The sequence below is a fragment of the Choloepus didactylus genome, chromosome 2, assembly GCF_015220235.1.
Source record: "Choloepus didactylus isolate mChoDid1 chromosome 2, mChoDid1.pri, whole genome shotgun sequence".
Classification (NCBI taxonomy): domain Eukaryota; kingdom Metazoa; phylum Chordata; class Mammalia; order Pilosa; family Megalonychidae; genus Choloepus; species Choloepus didactylus.
In genome coordinates, this window is record NC_051308.1 from 13,888,054 (window position 1) to 13,909,033 (window position 20,980).

At 35.5% G+C, this 20,980-nt stretch overlaps 1 protein-coding gene across 3 annotated transcripts in view; it reads right to left on the bottom strand.

Annotated features, from left to right (window-relative positions):
* Positions 1-20,980, bottom strand: part of NUP133 (nucleoporin 133) — a 58,977-nt gene that overhangs the window by 20,081 nt on the left and 17,916 nt on the right. For all 3 annotated transcript variants that reach the window (XM_037820795.1, XM_037820789.1, XM_037820792.1), the window contains 8 exons: positions 16,605-16,752; positions 15,122-15,269; positions 13,954-14,111; positions 12,314-12,405; positions 7,912-8,075; positions 6,975-7,069; positions 3,781-4,005; positions 388-510 (listed from right to left, as the gene is read on the bottom strand). In XM_037820795.1, the coding sequence (XP_037676723.1) occupies positions 388-510; positions 3,781-4,005; positions 6,975-7,069; positions 7,912-8,075; positions 12,314-12,405; positions 13,954-14,111; positions 15,122-15,269; positions 16,605-16,752 (1,153 nt within the window). The remainder of the gene's footprint in view (positions 1-387; positions 511-3,780; positions 4,006-6,974; positions 7,070-7,911; positions 8,076-12,313; positions 12,406-13,953; positions 14,112-15,121; positions 15,270-16,604; positions 16,753-20,980) is intronic.

Below are 20,980 nucleotides of genomic sequence, written 5' to 3' on the forward strand. Positions count from 1 at the left end.
CTATAGTTAACCAAAGTAGGAAAACCATTACTATAAGCCAATTAAATAAACTGGAACAGTTTAGTCAATACTATAAGTAGCAAGCTTTTGAATAATTAAAAACTGAAAATGAGAAATATTTAGATGGTTATATTAAGTTAATACATGTGCAATGATATAAACATCCTTCTCCGAATTAAAGGTTTATTCTACCAAAAAGAAACTCAGGATGACAGACACTTATTTATATGTGTAAGACAAATGCTATTTCGGAATTAATTTTGGAATTAACAAATGGCTACATCTTTACAAGTTATTAGAGATACAAAGTAAGAATATAGAAACCACTTTCTCTTCTATCTACGCTCTGGGCTTTGATTTGCTGAAGTCTTCAAAAAATCTTTGTACCTTGAGAATACTGTTCACATTGATCACCACGTCAGCCCATTCAACAGATTCCAATGCTGTATCCTTTAATACTTGTTCCTCGTGTTCCAGTAAACATTCACAGATGGAATCTACCTGGGATACCTGAGGAGTACATAGAAATCAACTACTTCAACAAAAATTACGGTGATGGAAAACAACTAAAATGACCTATAACCTACTCAATGGGCTTTACTAAGTCATATTTTAAACTCATTACACAGAAGAAAACAAGAAATTTGTTAAAAATAAATTTAAAAACCAATAAAACTTAGAATTACCTAAATGAGTATAGTGAAATAACTAAGTACTATAATTAGGCAAATTCCGGATTGTTGCAAAATAGATTTTAAAATTTAAATGCCAAAAAACTGAAATATTTGCTTATATAGTAGTTATTGCTCAGTGCAACCTTTAAATACTAGGTTACAAAGGACTTCACTTTACAGTGTAAGACAAATAATGATCCCAACCCAATGAATTTGCTAATTTCTTTCTTTGAAGAATACCACTTCTTTAGTCATAATAGAAATGTTTGTAGAAAAGCAATAGCTATATAAAAAAATAACTGTAAGATAACTTCTAACTGTTCTTTTCTATTTTTTTTTTTCCATTAACACTTGGAGGTAATGGTACAAAAATTTCCTTAAGCATTACAACTGTTGTTTCCAGTTTCAGTTCATGGTTAAGCTTCTCTCCTTTATTCATTAAGTGAATATTTATTTATTATTTAAAATTTGTATAGCATCGGTCACTTGGAGATAAAAGGAAATACAAATCAGACTTGCTGCCCTCAAGTTGCTTACAAACTAGTGAGGGAGCAAGACATATATACATGTAAAAGGTGAACCAAACTAAAACCACTCTCTCTTGCAGACCTTGCCCTTTTTGTATCTCTGATATTAGCCAAAGGCATCCTAACAGCCCAGTCAAGAAACCTTTCTTTACTATGCAGGTCTGCACATTTAATTTGTAAGACTAAATGTAAGAATCTTTTATACTGCTAAAATGAAAAACATAATGAGAGCATAATGGTATAAAAGGCAGAAAATAATATACAAGAAAATAAAATGCCAAAAGCACTTGCTAAACACCCTTATGTCAATGACATATTCAGTGGTTTCAAATATTGATGAAATGCTATGCCAACACAGTCCGTGCCTTACGCAGTTAACTCTGCTTTACAGAGCCCTCAGAGGTACTGGGCTACGTCCCACAGACTGGAGAGGGGGCGAGGGGGAAAGTGCTCCCCTCAAGCAGATTCTATCAGGGCTGCCAGCCCCAAAATTATTTCCCTTTATGGCACACAATCAGAAATTGATTTAGGTTTACCAGTTTTTCTCTTAAAATGCTAACTACCACCCCCCAAGCTGAAGGACAGGTAAAGAGAAATAAAAAAGAGAAAAAAATATTCATGGATTCCCTCTTCCTTGCTCTCCCTTCCCTATACCCAAGGGAAGCCTAAGACCTGAAACATCATCATTAATTAGGAAAAAATAGCAACACAAACATTTAAAACATTGCCATTTCCTATATGAAGAATTCTTTTGAGTGGTCAATCACATTTTTAGTTTTATTCTATCATATTCTTAAAGCACTACTGATGATTATGTATCTAACAGAGAATTTCCAGAATGTTCCTTTTTTTCCTTCAGTTAACTGGAAAATGTACATACAATAATTAACTTTGATCCAAGTGCAGAGAAAGGAAACAGGCTCTTGCTCAAATCTTGCAAATAATCTATCATTAATAATTTTTGCAAAACCTTGCCTGTCTTAGTGTATAAAATTATGAATGGATAGAGACAAAAAAGGACACAAAAATCACAACAGTTTGATTTATTAGATCATTAAATGTGAGGTGAATTATTTTTCTTTCATTCAGATTTCTGGCATATTTCTTGTAATATTAATGAACCTGATTTTACTGCTTTTATTTATCCACCCAAAGATTTTCACAAGCTAATATACAAGGATAAAAAAAAACAAAAACAAAAAGGAACGCTTTTCTTCACATTCCCTAGAAAAAAAGTAACCCTAATGTATAAAAACAAGGAATTCTTCAAACTAAATACATTTATGGAGTCAACAGAAACCCTGATCATAATTTCAATGTCTTAAAATTATTTTTAGGGTATAGAACTTCAGATATTTAAAAAAAAAAGACCCACTTGCTGAGCACATTAGATGCTAGCATATATCTAGACTGCAGGAAAAAGGAAGCAAAATTTGAGGGATCAAATAGAAGTTCCCCAAATGTGAAAGAAATTCCAAATTTCATAGAGCCGAGAGAAGGTCTAACGTTGTTTCTAAAATCAGACAATGCCACAAAAGGAAACCACTGCCCTAGTTGAGGACTATAAACTCCAGAAGCAACCTACTAGACCATGCTGAAGCAGTGGGCCTAACACCAGGCTCAGAATCAGGATCTGTAGCCTCAGTTAAGACACTTAATATCTGAGTCGTAATGTCAACATCTTTACAGGGAAGGTCATTAAATCTGCCCAGCCTGTCTCATGAGCTTGTGAAGCATTATACAAATATAAGGAACTGTATTACTGTCAATACAAAGTCTAGCTGCTGTCAGCTGACCAGAACCTTAATCTTTTCTCCCTTCAAAGTTTATAGCAGATTTTCTATTCCACTCACTGAAAATAAATCTGATTTTTAGAGCAAGGTATATCAGCAGAATCCTAGTTACTTAGTAAGTAATGGAACACTCAAGAAGATAGCTGAGGAGGGACTATTTACAAAGCCGTGAACAAGACTAAGAGACATCAACAAGGAACAGTGCAGTACTCCATGGCTAGCAACAGGGGATAGCCATTATCACCCCCCCTACACACACACACTCCTCTCCTCTCCCCTCCCCTGGGCCTGAGGGGAAAGGAGAGGAAGCAGTTATAGGAAACCAAGGGAGAACCATCAGAGAGGAGCTGTGGCCTCTGCCAACCTGCAGCAACTTAACAGCAGGAAAGCTGGGGGAATAATTATTCCAACCTCACTTTCCTTGGAAACACCAGTCTTCTGGTAGTGGCTCATTTCAGGCAAACCCAACAGGGAGCCCGCTAACAAAGGTTACCCTCCTGTGGCAGAGTCAAGAGCCAATTTGGAGTCAAGAGAATTATCCAGCACACAAAGTAAAGAGGGATTACTTTTCAGACAACTTTGCAAGCTCTAAGTTAAAGGGTAAGTGATAAATGAGTGATCCTTTTGAGTGCGACTTCATCTAGAAAATATGGAATCCAATTTTAAATTTCACAACATTCTTTATAATTTCATTTGCTGCCCATCTTTTCCCTGCTTGGGGAATGATAAGTAAATGGCCCAGCTCTACAAAACCACATTTTGGGTAAGAAAGAGGACTTAACTTACCTCTCTAAAAAAGACGTCTGCAGGAGTAAGGTTTGATGGAATTTCACACTCCCTTTTGTTTAAAGCAATTAATATTGCTGTGTTCACAAGGTCAGAGAGCCTGGAGTGATGGTTCTTGAGAACAATAGCAGCTGACAACTTTTCTGCATGCTCACAGAGCAACAGTCGAGTTGCCATTGGCATCCCTCTTACAGGAAAAGTACTTAGACGTCCAAATAAGCCAACCTTATAAAAAAGACAAATATGTATATTCTCTTAGAAAGCATTTAAAGTAACATACAAAATAATGCAATCATTTTCACCAGAAGCACACTGGGTGCTGAGTCTCTAGCCAGGGTCATTCTTACATGGAAAAAGGGTAAAAGTTCCTGTTCTAAGATCCAGGTTTCTATCTACTATTGTTGTCTCTACCTATTGTATTTCTCAAATTACTGTTAATGATTATCAAGATGATCAAACTATTCTCACCTTTCTAGATCAATGAATTCTCCTAGGTTTTCAGACCTTTGGGAACTAGAAAATTAGCAGTCTCCATCTGAACCCCTGATTTCCAGAACCCTAGAGACATTAGGAGTTATGGAGAAGTCTTTAACCCCTTCGCACCTCCCATTTCTGGTGTGTTACTGGGCCCTAGGAGTTTTCCTCAGAATTCTCATTTGATAACAACATTAAAATAACCTGAACTAGAAAGAAGTCAAGAGACAGACATAAATAAGGAATCATTTTCCACATTTTAATTTCTTTTATTAATAACCTGATTTTTACGTATTACGGTTTATTTTTAATACAGAAAAGTGCAAAGAAAATGAAAATGACCAATAATCCAAGTCACTGGATAATCCAACCTGCATGAATAATATATGCATGTGGTTAAAAAATTTAACAGTACAGACAGGTAAAGCAAAAAAAAGTTCCCACCACCTAGACCATTCTTCTTTATACTATAGTTGCAGTTATGTTTCCTTTATATCTTTTTTGGTACATAAAGGACAGACCTTTCTTAAAACACAAAAGGGATCATACTGTACATATTGGTCTGTATTTATTTTATTTGATGGTATATTTAGATATTCCACATTATTTTTAATGATTGTGAAATCACTGAAACGATGTCTTAACTTACTCAACCTGTTCAGCTGATTACTTTAAAATAAAGAGTTACTTAATCTTTCCTGATTTGAATTCGTTTCATGGTTTCCTCAAAAATACTTTATGTGTAAGTTTTTAGGAGAGGACATCCCAATTACCTTCTTTTATATTGTCCCGCATTGCAGGACTCATCAGAAGCAACAGTTATGTGTTAAAATCACTCCAGTCACACAATGAAAATGACTGGATTAAGTCCCTGCTTCTGCTTCTCCCTAATACGTGTGAGGGAAAAGGCTTCCCTCAACACCAGAAAATCGGAGGTAAGCGTATTGTTCTGGGGCAATGATATTGCTTCCCATCCCCTTTAGGATGAGGATATGGCTTTGGTGATGCTGAGTTTGGCTTGAGGATAAGGAGAGCCCTAGATTCAGAAATATTTCCTTAAATAGAAGTATTTGTTTGCTACACATTTTTCCTGAAAATTAATGTAAATTCTTCCTGATTGGTGAAATAAGCTCAAAATATAAAAGGAAATGTAAATATAAAAGGCATATCAAGAATAGGATTCTCAGATGTAGCCAGGCCTTACCTTGCAATGGACCTGCAACCATGTGACTTCACAGGGCCTCTGAGGACCCAGGGAAGCTGTGCCAAGACATGCCACAACCATGTACACTCTCTATGGCTCTCACCTCTGACAAATCAGTATATCCTAAGTGTGGTAGATTGTTAAAGGCCACAAATTCCTCCCATCCCAGGATGCATGCCCTTTCGCAATGTGACTTTACCACTCCTCTCATCAAGAGGTACAATCAATTCTCAATCCAAATAATATGGGCTAGCCTTGTGACTTGCTGTGACCAAGAGAAAGTGGTGGAAATGAAACCATGTGACATCTGAAGCTAGACGTTAAGAAGCCTTCCAGTTTCTACTTTTATCCTTTCAGAATGCCACCCTGAAACCATAGGAAGTCTGTCTAGCCTAAAAGAGGATAAGACCAAGTGGAGGAAAACCAGAATGCTGCAGCTGACATCCAGCACCAACTAACTATCTGATGGGTGAGGAGGCTCTCACGGAGCTTCCAGCTCAGCCTACCCTCTGGCTAAATGCCGTTATATAGGTGATCACAGGTGAACCGGCGTAAGAGCAGCCCAGCTAATCCACAGAGTTAAGCCACCATGATTTGGGGTGATTTGTTATGCAGCAACAGTTAACATGATAATGCTTGGCTAATGAAATGATTACTTTAAGAGAAAATGTTGTGATCCCCCTCCCCCATTAGCCCACAGCCCAACTAAAACACTGTCTCCTGCCAAGACAAAAAGGGTAGAAAGGTGCCAAACCATGCATTAAAATCAGAGCAGAATGTGGGGGAATAATCAAGTCATTTCTGGAATCATCTAGGGCTGCACTGTCCAATAAGGAAGCTACCAGACATAGTGGCTATTTAAATTTAATTAAAATTAAATTGAAAAAATTTGGTCCTTCAGCGGCATTAGCCATATTTCAAATGCTCAATAACCACATGCAGCTAGCAGCTCCCCTATTAGACAATACAGATACAATATATTTCAAAGATACCCCTTTAAAAAAGGAAAAAAAAAACAAAAACAAAAAACATTTTCAATGAGGATTTGATTCTACCAGCATTTCAAAATTAACAATCCATACATAAAAATCTGTCATCACCTAAATATTCTTTACTATCTTTTTAATAATACAAAATCAATTTGTGAAAACCTAAGTTTTTACATAAAAGCTCACAGGAAGTCTAAATGAAATCCTTTTTTTAATGGGCCTGTTCTCACAGATATAATAGGGTGTTACCAAAAAAGCTGAAACATTTCTGATAAAATTATGTGTTTTCTTCTTTTCTTCTTATTTTCAATGTAGTTCTACACTTGGAATGATAAGCCTCCACACAGCCCTGGAATTATTTACTTATAGATTACCACAGAAATGGAAAATACTAGTCATGCTCCACCCAATAAAACATCTCAGGATAAGAGAGAAGGGATTTCCTATTGTAGTGGAGACAGCTGAGACAAGGCATGCCAAGCCAGATGTCCTGGTTATCTCTGGTTCTAAGCAAGCTGGAATCTTACTTGGTGAATAAACTCCATAAGGAAAGAATGGGCTTTCATCTTGTCTTCTAGCTGGTGAAGAATAATCAGTGATGTATTGCTGAACCCAGGTGCTTCTGTTGAAACACATAACAAAACTTCAACACGTAACACATATTGGTTTTATGATAATTACTGCTATTAAAATAACAAGAAAATCTATACAAAAGGAAAGTAACCAACTTTCAATACAATTACTAATAACATTACCCAAGAGTTTAAAAAATTTAAAGGGAAAATTTGGGAGATTGATACAATTCTTTGAATTCACATGGAGTCTTTATTCAAAATGTTATTCAGAATACATTACTGTTAGTTTAATCATTTATATTATTCTAAGCTTGACAGCTAAAAAGAAACAGTGAAAGACAGAAGGTAAGCATTTATGTTTTCTTCATAAATTTATAATGAGACTTAGCAAATTTGCTAAGAAGTAGATCAATATGTTTGAGACAGTTATCTTGTACATGGGAGCCTCCAAAGTACCCTTGATGGCTATAATGGAAGCCAGTGTAAAGAGGAAAGTCACTCAGGGCAGGCAGGAAAGCACTGGGCAGTAGGACATGATATGCTCACTATCACGTATTGAGATTTGCTCACTGCCACTCTTAGGTGGACGTATAATTTCTATGAGCCAAATACAATGACTATACCCAAATTATTCAATTTGGGGGCAAATAAGTGCCAAATGCCTAACTCTGCCACCAATAGAATGTCAGAAACAAAATGCCAAGAAAGTTAATTACTATGTCTCAGAACAATTAGGACCTGTTTCAATGTTCCTTCAGTTAAAATACTGAATTGATAGTAAACTGTTTGGGAAACTAAAAATATACACTGAGAGACACTTTTAATAAAGAACCAGAATATCTTTCTCAAAACAAATCAGTCCACAATATTAAAATTAAAAGTTTCTTACCCTCAGGGACAGATTCAGCCCACCGTGGATCAGAAGCTGGATAGTCATCCACCAAATCTACACTGATTTGGGTAATAGCTCTGTCTAGTTCAGAATCGGAATCCAAATCAAGGCGAGAGGAAAACAGCTCATCAACCATCATTTGGGCATTACATAAATCTTTTCTGAAACAAAATTGGAAAACAAAAGTATTAAGGGAGGTAAAACATTTTCAAAACTCACCATGAAAAAACTGTGAAATGAAAGTCTCATTTATAGGTTTTAGCCCAAAGTCAATTGTTTTTAATAAAATTTATTTAATTAAAGGGGGAGAAAACTATTATGCATTAATTCAAAAAATACATTTTGAACACTTACTACATGCGAAGCGCTGAAGACAGAATGACAAACAAGAGACTAAAGAATTCAGAGTTCACAAAGTATACAGTGTCATGAAGGAATCAGGCAAAAATTTAAGCAAGCAAGTATATATACAGTGTAGTAAGCGCCAAGACAGGGAAAGAACAGAGGACTACAGAACACACAGAAGGGAAACCAAACCCATCAGGAGTTTGGTTCCTGGAGGAAGAGATTGTCAAGCTGAGGCCTGACTGGTAAGGAATTAGTCAAAAGAGGGCTGGGGAGAATATGGGGAGGGAAATACAGTTCCACACTGAGCGCACATGTCCACGCCAGTAAGCAGGAAGCAAGTAAGCCTATAGCTCAGAAAAGAGGTGTAGGCTAGAGTTAAGGGTATGGGGTTTCTTTAGCAAACTGAAGCCATGGGAGAGGCTAAGATTACTTAGGGAGTAGAGATGAAAAAAAGCTTCCGGGGCAGAACTTGTCTGAACACTACCAACTACAGGACAGGTGAGCTGGTTTAAAAAATAAAAACACCCAGATTTTTCTAAATTGGTCAGAGATTAGAGGAAATTTAGGGTTTCAATGAACTCAAGGGGGGATTAAGCACAGTTCATATGAAGAAATGAGATTTATTCAGGATGGATGAATCACAAAAGTTTTGAATTTAATCCTAAGGATAATGGAAAGGCACCAAGTTTAAAGGAAAGACATGCCATGATATGTTACATTTTTCAGAAAGATTATTCTAGGTATGATATGGAGAGAAGACTAGATGGGAATAAAACAGGAGGGAGAAAAATCCTATTAGAGTTGCTGCAGGAATCTACACAAAAGAGAAGATGGTGGTTTCTACTAGGAGTGGGGAAATAGACAGACAAGAATGAGGTAAAATTTGGCAAATGACTGGGTCTGAGGGCTAAATAAAAGATGTATAGAGAGTTAATGCTTAAGGCTTACAGAATTTCTGTTTGGAGTAAAGGAAAACTTTTGGTAATGGATGACGAGGTAAGGATGGCAGAACAACCTTACGAATATAATTAGTATCACTGAAGTGTAGACTCAGAAATGGTTAAAAAGGAAAAACTGTATGTGGTATGTATGTCACCACAATAAAATTTAAAAAAAAGAGGGAGAAAGAGAGATGTTTAAGGATGACTCCCAAGTTTTTGCTCTGAATGACCAAATGAATTGGGACAGAGAAGAAAAAGCTTCGGAGAAGACAAGTTTTGGGTATGTTGAAAGTGAGGTGCCTGTGAAATATACAAATGCCTCCATGTGTATATAACCATCCAGGGATTGGCAGATCTGAGTTTCCTCAGTAAATGAAGCCAAGGGAGGAGAAAAGATCATTCAGCGGTAGAGAGAGGGGAATATGGTAGACAAATAGCAAATGAAGACCTCCTTTCAAGTAGTTTAGCTATGAACAGGAATAGATAGGGTAGTAACTCAAAGGGGGACATGAAGTCAAAGAATGGTCTTTAAAAAAAAAATGCAGATTAAGCATGATCATGATCAACTGCTGATGAGAAGGAGCCAGCAAAAGAAAGATACAGGAAAGAGGGATAACTGAAACAGTTGTTTCCAGGAAAGTGTGGCATCAAAATGCAGAGGAGAGATTAGTCTTAGATAAAAAGAAAAAGTAGTAGGGATTCAGGTAATTTGTATGTAGTAAGGATAGAGAGCTCTTAGCTAATGGCTTTTATTATCTCTGTGAAGTAGGAGGCCAATTCACTTGCTAAGTGTGAGAGAAGGTAGAGAAATTGAAAGTTGGAAGAGATTAGAAAAGGGCTTAAATAGTCTCTTGGTAGAACAGGAGACAGAACTAACCAAGAGAATCTCAGAAAAACTGCCTGAAAGTGTTAAAGATCAGGATGAAGTTGGAGAGCTAGTTACGATATAGGTTACAGGAAAACAAAGTTGACTATGGCAAGGTTCAATCAATAACTATTATAGTCTATAGAATAATTTTACTAAAACTCTTATGAACAAAATAATTTGTTTTTTAAGTTAAGTAAAATGACCAAAATAATTTAAAAATTAATTTCAAAGAAATCACCCCATAAAAACAGTAATACCACTTCAGCAAAAAACTAAACAGGTAACACTTTAAAGCGTTATCAGCCAATTTTGACCTCCAGGGAACATTTGGCAACGTATCAATATAATTTTGGCTGTCCCAAGTTGGGGGAAAAGGTGCTACTGACATCTAGTAGGTAGGGGCCAGGAATATTGCTAAACATCCTACAATAATACACAGCAGAGCCCCACAACAAAAATTATCTGTCCCAAATGTCAATAGGGCCAAGGTTGAAAAATCCTGCTTTAAAGATAACAATTCCATTTATGAAGTCTTAATTCTTTAAGGCTATTAGATGACATTACCCCAGAAATAATTAATTGTTAACCTCAGAGAACTTCAATCATGCTAAATAGGATGCGAGTAAGAGCAAAACTGTACCACAGATCCCATGACGCTGTTTTTAAGGTTATTATACTCTTAGGACTTAAGATCAGGGATCTTTTCTCATGGCTAATAATCTTCCCCAGTAAAATATTTTAAATCGACTGGTGTCTTGCTGCATTATCATTTCAAAATTTGAGATGCCATAAATACGACAGAATTGTATTAAAAGGATAAACTTATGCAAGATGAAATCATAGTAAATTTTAATCTGAATCTTGGCAGCAAAATTGAAGATCATGCAACAGAACAAGATTAAAAGAGTAATTTTAAAAACAAAAATACTTGTCTAATGGTGCCCCCTTCTGGACATGCAACTAAGTTCAGTAGATCATTATGATAACAGAATTTTAAAATGGCAAAAGCACTTTAGAGTCTAATTAGCTGTTACCCCTTTTGTGAGAGTGAGCCACTACGCATTTTCACTGTGTACAAGTCTAGATAACACCACGCGTGGGTTTATGGGATTATGAGCTGAGAACTGGGGGAAATGAAGGCAGTAAACTCTGAAAACTTCTTCAAAACAAAATCTGCTAAACTAAATGGATCCTTTACCCACTGCAACTTCCATATCACTCAACACTTCACAAATGAAGAAACAGAATCCCAGAAATTTTACACCATCTCTCCTAAGTCTCAAGCAGCTAATTAGGGGCAGAGCAACGGTTAGATCACAAATTGCCCAAGTATTCATTCAAGTATAAATTTACTACAACATTTAAGGCAGGTATCAGAACACAAGACACAGAATACATGTCTACGATAAACGGAAATGATCGAATTCACCTTAAAGCCAGAAGAGGGATATTAGGTCAGAAGTGTGACAGACTGATCACAAGAATGGCCGTCAATTATTCTCCTCCCTGTAGGCACATCCCCTTTGAGTGCCCTCCCCCTGTGACTCCAACCCTGTGAGTTGCTCTGGCCAATGGGATATTAGCAAACAGGACACAAGTAGAGATTTGAAAAGTGCTTGTGGGCTGAGGCTTGCTCTCTTGCCACTTTTGGAATCCTGTAATATGTAAACAAGTTCAGGGTAGCCTGCTAAGTTTATGAGAGACCACACAAAGCAGAGATAATTGACCAGTCAAGGTCTCAGAAACGTGAGAGAGTCCAGCCAAGTCCAGCCAGCCTGGCGGGTGACCACAAACAATTAGCAAGCACAGCCTAGACTGCCCACCTGAGCCCAATCCCAAATAGCAAACTGCAGAATCGTGAGCTATATTAAGTAAGTCACTAAGTTTTGTGGAATTTTGTACACAGCAAAACCCAACTAACAGACTGAGTCTAATTCCTTTATAACACCAATTAAACTTTGTATGTAAATTATTTCCCTTAACAGTATACAAAAAAAGACCCTTGTTTCAAGCTGTCTTCATGATCACCTTTTTAAATGGCTACATTGTTTTCCATTAAGAGGAGAGGGTATGTTAGATCATATATTTTTTTCCTGGTCTAGCTGAAACCCTCCTGTGACTACCAAGTTCAGAACAATAGATTTTCAAAGGGCAAAAAAAATTCTCCTCTCGATAGCATCATTCTTTCAACTTTCTCTCATCAATCAACAAATAAGTAGCAAGTCCGTAAAACATGTAATACCTGCAATATTGAAGAAAAGCAGCTTTTAGCAATTTGGTTTTATCTTCTTGTGCTATAGTTTCATTCTTGGTAGCAGTCTCAAAAACCATGCTCTGTAAGATAACAAACTGTAACTTAAAGGTAAAGGTATCAAAATATTCTTTATTATTAGACTAAAAATTGGACACAACATAAGACAGCAACAACATACACACAAAAACTGCTTAATCATACTGTCTATACCAGTGACTTATATATTTAAGATGCTTATCGAAACATGATAAACAGCACCAAATGATTAACCTAAGTCCTACAGAAAAGATGTGGCTAATTCAGGAATTATATTGTAACATTATTTGGAGAGTTCATTTTAACCAGCATAATCTTTTTATGGGTTTGATCTTAAGATCAGGGATCTCTTCTAATGGCTAATAATGTTCCCTGTAAAACATTTAAAATTGGTGACCTGCTGTAGTAATTATATTGATGTTACAAAATCATTAAAATATATCTATTATTAAGCATAATGACTGATTACAAGTGTTAAGATTAAACAAAGACTTAGAAAAATCCAAAAGAAATGGAACATTGTAAGATACCTTCAGAACATATAACAGTATTACAATAATCACGACTGCAAAAGAATCCAAGCAAAAAAAATTTTTGTTGAAACTGTACCAAATCCCTTTAATTTCGAATTATAGAAAGCCTACATATTTCACATTGTAAACAAATGGAAATTATCCCAAATAGTATTAATTACTTTTCATCTCTTGTAAAAGAATGGTAAAAATCTTATGATGCTATTTCAGGTTTCAAGACGACAGGAAAAAAACATGGTTTTTATCCCACTATTTCTCTCAAAAATCATACTAAAGTAACAGGAAGAAACAGAAACACCACCTCCACCAAGATGTCTACTGATTCTAATAGTTAGAATCTATAACATGTGACAATGGAAACCAGAGGAAGGAATGTCAGTGTTGGGGCAGAGAGGAGACTAGCCAAACCTAAGTGTGTGGTAGAGAAGACAAGTCCTGATGATAATTTGGAGGATGACAGAAAAGGGAAGTTCCAAGACTAGAGAAGTGTAGCTGTAAAGTGTCTTGAGAAATTTGACTATGGGGAAAACTACACTGAAAGGCATTTTACAGAACTATTGGAGGATGCGGGAAGATTAAGTCAGATATTAAAGAAAAGTAAGTAAATGTAAAATGACTCAATTATTAATTCTAAGAATCATACAAAGTTGTGTAATAAAAAAAGTATAATCATAAACAGTGCATTATTTGCTTCAACAAACCAAAGTGATACTCACAATGTCATTATAATGAAAAAAATTTATACTGGGATGATGAAGACAGAGGAAGAAACCTAAGTTACCAAAAATCCTCATCTTCCATAATAGGAAATCAATAAAATCTAAAATTTAGGTATCTGGAGACAGCATATTGCTTAGATATATGGAGAAAAATACCAGAAGAAACGGCTAAAAGACCTAGAAGTAGTTGCTTCTGAGAGAAAGGACAAAGGGAATGAGAGCTATCAAAGAGCTGTTTTTATCATAAATCTTCTAAAACTGTTTGATTTTTAAAATTAAACATTTGGGTGAAATACTCAAATAAAAACAAAAATGAAAAAATCTTATGGAACCACATGACCTCACTGCTTGGTCCAGCAACCGAAGATGCTAGGGAATCCTCAAGGTCTTCTGCTAATATGGAGATATTTTCCTTCAACATAATAGACACCAATCCACTGTTTCTAGAAAACACGATAGGAACACCACCACAGGAACCAGCTCCCAAAATGCCATCTCCTAAATAAAAGAAAAACATGCAGTCAAATATACATTAAAAAAATGCTTTCCAAAATCAATCACCCTAAGCAGAAAATCATCTTGATGATATATTAAGAACATTTTTTTTCCTTTGCAATATTATTCCTCTGAACTAAGTTTTTTAATCCCAGAATCAAATGTCAAGAACCTGTTGCCATTTGAAGCAGGCTCTGTGCCCTTCAGCTTTAAGGACAATAAAACTAGTCTTGCAAGAGAGCAGTAAGTATAATCATGATAAAAAGCCCAAAACACTGATGAGAAAAAAATTGAAAATTATTCATTCTGCAAAACTCAGAATAACAGCTTTTCCAATCCTGTGGAGTCTTCTTGCACAATTCTGTTTTTACCATATCAGGTCAATGAAATTAATAAGAAAAAAGTCTAAGCTTGCTTAGTGCTCTTACATCCTACCTACCCAAGGTCAAGGCTCTTGTCTTGGGACTTGAAAAGCTAGGTTCCATGCTATTGCCTCCCCTGGATTTTTGCCCTCTGTCCATATTTTTCTCCATATATCTAAGCAATATGCTGTCTCCAGATACTTTAAAGAAGTATCACGATTAGAATATCTGCTTGGCTATTGCCACTTCTGGCCAGTTCCTCCCCATCTCTGTACCCATTCCAGCTCTCTTGCATAAGTCCAACGCCTGGGATTCTTCTTGTCCAAGGGTCTGCACAAACTGCATTTAAAGAACATTAACTTAGAATAAGCTACTCTTATTAACTTGAAATAAGCAAATACTTCTCTTAGTGTCAGTTCTTTTCTTCTTGGCTTCTTCTCCTGGGAAAAAATGGTACTATTATTTGCCCCTAAATATAAGTTTGGGAATTCTACCACCTTTTTGGCTTTTCATTAGGGTTGTAACTTCAGCTACTGCAGGTATAGTATTGAATGCCTTAGAACACTTGCAAGTGCCATGCTTGAAGAAACACTTAAGGAAAGAAAAACTATTAGGACTGGCTAACAATGCTTTCTAAACCAGGTACTTTACCTTGTGCATTAAAAGTAATTTTCTCCTGAGGAACAGAAAATTTCCCAGTTCCTGTGGAGCACACATAGACAGCATTTTCAGTGTATAGATAGGCAGTCTGGTTTGAAAAGTTTGGGACCACCAACCGACACATTATCTGGTCTTCAGACTGGAAATTAAATTTAAGATTACATTTAAGAAGAATTGAAACAAAAATAGCTGTTTTTATGATTTTATAATTCATGCATTTGTACAAGACACCTCATAAAATAACATGATGAAATGACAACTAAATGGTTTTCCTTGTAGAGAATCTAATCTAGATACTACCCATAAGTTGGTTTACAAAAATAACAGACTAAGCTTACAAACATCAATTAAAGAAACCATTTGTTTAGCTGCAAATAATTAGCAAATTTTGAAAATATTCCCATGGTGATAAGATATAACTAGAAGCCTTTAATAAATGTGAGAAAGAAAATAAAGGATTAATTCATTATATTTATTTTAGAACTGGTAAATACTTTATAAACCTGATACACATTTTAGTTCTCACTTTGCTGTCATGATACCAAGCACAAGAAAATTGGGTAGATTTTTCCAAGTACACAGATGAAATCAAAGGCAGAAATGGAAATGAAATAAAGTCTAATTAAATAATAAAATTAGCAAATGCTAAAAAATAACATAACTGTTACTAAAGAAGCAATTTTACAAACAAAATATTGAAAATGGGATCCTAGGATTTTCTCAAAGTCTTTTCTTTATACTCTTCTGCACTGTCTGAAAAATTTTTTAATGGAGCATTTTTTTTTTCAAAATCAGAAAACATAAGGTTCACTTTGGTTTGAAATAAAAGAACAAATTAAAATATTTTATGGCAGGATTCAGTTAAACAAATCATATTTAAAAATAAGGATTTAAAGAATTAGATCGTATAGAAGGCTAAACGAAATGAATTTACAGCTATTATGGCTTTTCCTTATAAATATCATAGCCATTTAAACAGTATGTTTAATTATTATTAATTAACCTAAAATTAGAGCGGTTTATGAGAACTCTGATAAGTACATATGCTATTGCCTACAAATATAACCCTGCTTTGGACAGAAAGGGAATTTTTCTGTAATATTGAGGGCTCAAAACCAAATCCCAATTCCTTCCAGGTTTGTTTTTTCCTTACTTTCATTCTGCACTCATCATCAATTATTTTCTTTCAACTCACTAATAAAGGAATGATAATCCCTTTATAGAGGTAGAGCAGAAGACACAAATTGCTTGCTGCTAGTTGCTTCTACTCTCATTTCTCTTAGCTAAGGTGGAACAAAGGAAAGATTCTGAGATGGCAAAGAAAATGCAACAATGTCTAAAAACAAGTTATTTTAAAATATTTCCCAGCCCTTCAGGTGATTCTCTCAAAAGAATCTGACCCTGTAATGGTTAGGAAAAAAAACCCAATGTGTTACTGTCCCTTTGAAATTTAACTTTCAGATATAAATCCTACCTGGAAAGGTGGACTATACTGGGTGACTTCTACCGTAATTGCATCTGACATTTGGTAGCCATTATCTTCCACTGTTATCAGAGAATAATAGATGAGACATGGATTGTCTGCTGGATGCCATGCTGCTGCCAAAATCAGGAGCCCGTCACTAATCAATGAAAAAGAAAGATCTACTGCTTCTTTGGAAAACAGTTTGGCAGTTGCTTGTGAAGTTAAACATATACTTATCACACAACCTAGTAATCCCACTCCCAGATATTTACCCAAGAGAAATAAAAACTTATGTTTACACAACAAACCTATTTACAAATGTATATAGTAGCATTATTCATAATTGCCTAAAACTAGAAACAACCCAAATGTCCTTCAACTATTAAATAGATAACAAACCTTGGTGCATCCAAACAAGGGAATACTATTCAGCTGTAGCAGTATTATCGATAAACTCTTGATAACGCAACAGCAGAGTGAATTTCAAATGCATTATGCTAAATGAAAGAAGCCAGACGCAGAAGCCGTCACACTGTGATTCACTGATATGACATACCATAACAGGCAAAACCATAGGGAGGGAAAATAGATCAATGGTTGCCAGGGGCTGAGGGTAGAGGGAAGGACTGACTACAAAGGAGCATGAGGGAATTTTGGAAGGCGATGGAACTGTTCTCTGTCTTGACTGCAAGGGTGGTGAGGGTGATGGCTAAATGACTGCATGCATTTGTCAAAACTCTTGGAATTACATAATAAAGGTGAATTTTACTGTATGTAAATCACAGCTCAATAAACCTGACCAAAAAAGAAAGATCAATAAATCATCTGATCCAGGTTGGCAAAGGACAGCCCTGAGGCCAAATCTATCCCATACCTAGTTTTTGTAAATAAACTTTTATTGGAACAGAGCCATGCCATTCATTTATAGATTGTCTATGGATGCTTTCAACACCAGAGCTGAGTAGTTGTTGCACGAAAGACCATATGGCTTATAAAGCTTAAAACAGTTCCTTTACATAAAAGGTTAGGCAACCTAAGCAGTTCTTTAAAGCTTACTTTTGTCCAGAGGAAAAACATTTTGTTTTTACTTTTAACTATTGTTTATAGAAATTTCAAGCTTCTGTGAAAAAAAATCTTTTTCTATCTTAAAGCTTGTATTTTCCTCTTAGTTTATCAAAGTTGTTGTTCCCAACAAAAGAATTAAATAGTCTCTAACCTCAACACTTTTAAAACTTTAATAGCATTATTAGCAACTTTCAGATATGAGACTTAACAAGATGGCAAGCACCCTCCACTGCCAACTGAAAAAGTCAATAGCTGGATGGTAAGAAACCAAGCTAGTGGTTAAATTACACAACACTTCAAAAGAAGCAATTGTTAACATGGCTCTCATTTTTCTTCTTTGACATTCTCTTCCCCCAGCTCCCTAACTCTTAAAATTTCCACTTGGAGTATTCCAAGGAATTCAAAGATATTGGCCCAAACTTGTTACTGGCAGTGTTCTAAAAGAGCTAACAGATAACATATAAAAACATTACACAAAAGAAGGTACCGAGAAAGGTCCCAAGTAAGGACGTATAGCAGGTTACATCAATGATAAAGCTCTATAACAAAGTTACTCTAAAAACTGTATCATTCTGTGACTGGGAGAGCCCACAGAGTCATGGAGACTTATCAAACAAAACGGGATTCCTTAGAGAATAGCGGGAAGATCAATCGTATTTGGCATCATTATAATAATCTTTCAGTTTGAAAAAACATGAAGTTAGTTTAGGTAGTGAAAATAATGGAAAGATATCAAAAATTCACAAATCAGTAAAAACTTGACAAATAACTTTTTACATAGATATACACAAGGTAATAAATTGAAGATTTAGAAAATTGAAAGCTTACATCAAAACGAAGATATCTGAACTCTTATTAGTAATAGTCTGTTCATTAAAAATATCAGTCTAGGTTGTAGCTCTGATCAAAATGGGCAACATATCAATGAATATCAACAAGTATCAGGGAGAAAAACTATTCCTTTTTTTAAAAAAGCAATTTTATTGTGATATATTCACACATCATACAATCCATTCAGAGTACAGCCCATGGCTTGCAGTATATTCAGAGTTGTGTATTCATTACCACAATCAATTTTAGAACATTTTCATTATTACAAAAAGAAAAACCCCATACCCCTTATTCCCCATTATTACTGACACGCAGCATTGTGTACCTTTGTTACAACCAATGAAAGAATATTAAAATATTACTGTTAACTACAGTCCATTGTTTGCATTAGGTGCATTTTTTCCCCATATACCACCCTATTGTTAACACCTTGCTATAGTGATGGACGTTTCTTCTAGTTCATGAAGGAAGATTCTTATAGTTGTATTATTAATCAGTTATCCTCCACAAGGCTCATTAATTATTCAGTCCCATGCTTTATCCTCTAGCTTTCCTTCCAGTGACATATACAACCTTAAACTTCCCCTTTCAACCACATCCAAACCTACAATTCAGCACTTTTAATTACACTCACAATGTGCTACCAACATCTCGATCCATCTCCAAATATTACCAATCAACCTAATTAAAAATTCTGCAGAAATTAAACATCAGTTCCCCATTCTGTACTCTCATTCTATCTCCTGCTAACCTATATTCCACATTCTAACTCTGTGAGTTTGCTTATAATTAGATCAAAGGACAAATATTGTATGATCTCACTAATATGAAGCATAGGCTGATGGAATTTTGAATGGGACTGTATTGAATCTGCAAATTAACTTGGGTAGAATTGACATCTTGATGATATTTAGTCATGAACACAGGCCGTCCTTCCTTATATTTAGGTCTTCTTTGATTTCTTTTAGTAATGTTTTGTAGTTTTCTGTGTACAGGTCTTTTACCCCCTTTGTTAAGTTTACTCTTAGTTCATTCTTTTAGTTGCTATTGTAAGTAGAATTTTTTTCTTGGTCTCCTCCTCAGATTGCTAGTCTACAGAAACAGTACTGATTTTTTTGTGTTGCTCTTGTATCCTGCCACATTGCTAAATTCGTTTATTAGCTCTAGTAGTTTTGCTGCAGATTTTCCAGGACTTTCTAAATATAGAATGATGTTCTCTTCAAAGAGTGAAAGTTTTACTTCTTCCTTTCCAATTTGGATGCCTTTTCTTTCTTTCTTTTCTTTTCTTTCTTTTTTTTTTTTTTTTGCCTAACTGCTCTGGCTAGAATCGTTTTACTGATAATCTTCATTTCTTCAGATTACCCCAAGCCACTCTCTTGTCTTTTCCTTTCAGCCTGCAGAACTCCCTGTAGTAGTCTTGTAGGGCTGGTCTCACTGACAAATTCTCTGTGTCTGTTTATCAGTGAAAATTCTAAACATTCCCTCATTTTTGAGGGACAGTTTTGCCAGATGAAGAATTCTTAGGCTGCAGTTTTTTTCATTCAGTATCTTAAATATATCAAACCACTGCCTTCTTGCCTCTTTGGTTTCACTTATGAGAAATTGGCACTTAGCCTTTATTGCATTTCCCTCTTGCTGCTTTCAGGATTCTCTCTTTATATTTGGCATTTAACATTCTGATTAATATGTGTCTTGGAATAAGTCTATTAGGATTTATTCTGTTTGGAGGACGCTGCATGCCTTGGACATGTATATTTATATCTTTCATGAGAGTCGTGAAATTTTTCAGCCATTATTTCTTCAAATATTCTTTCTAACCCTTTCCCTTCTCTTCTCCTCCTAAGACACCCATAATGTGTATGTCTTTGTGTTTTGTGCTGTCATTCAACCTGAGACCTTGCTCATTTTTTCCCATTCTTTTCTCTATCTGTACTTCTATCTGTAAGATTTCAACTGTCCTGTCTCCTAACTCCCTGATTCTCTTGTGTCTATTCAATTCTGCCATAGAATGCCTCTAGTGCATTTTTAATCTCTTCTATTGTGTCTTTCATTCCCATTTCTGTTGTGTTTCTTTTTATGTTTTCAAATTCTTCTTCGTGTTTACAAAAGTGCCTTCTCAATATTCTCTTTAGCCATATTTTCCTTCATCTCCTTGAAATGATTTGGGAAATTTGTTTGAACATCCTTGATTAGTTATTCCAAATTCTTTGTCTCCTCTGAAGTTTAAATTTGTTCCTTTGACTGAGCTATATTTTCCTGTTGCCTAGCATGGCTTGTAATTTTTTGCTGGTATCTAGGCATCTGATTATCTTGATGAGTTAAGAGGTCAGTTCCTCTCTCTTTCTGAGGTTTTCTTGTTGATTGGCTTTTTGCTAAGGCGCTTCCTTGACACTTGGTTCAACTCATTATAGACCTTTGGAAGAGCTTGTGTTGCAGCAGATTTTTCAGCTCTTATTCCTCTGATTCTTGCCCTGGATATATGGAACAAT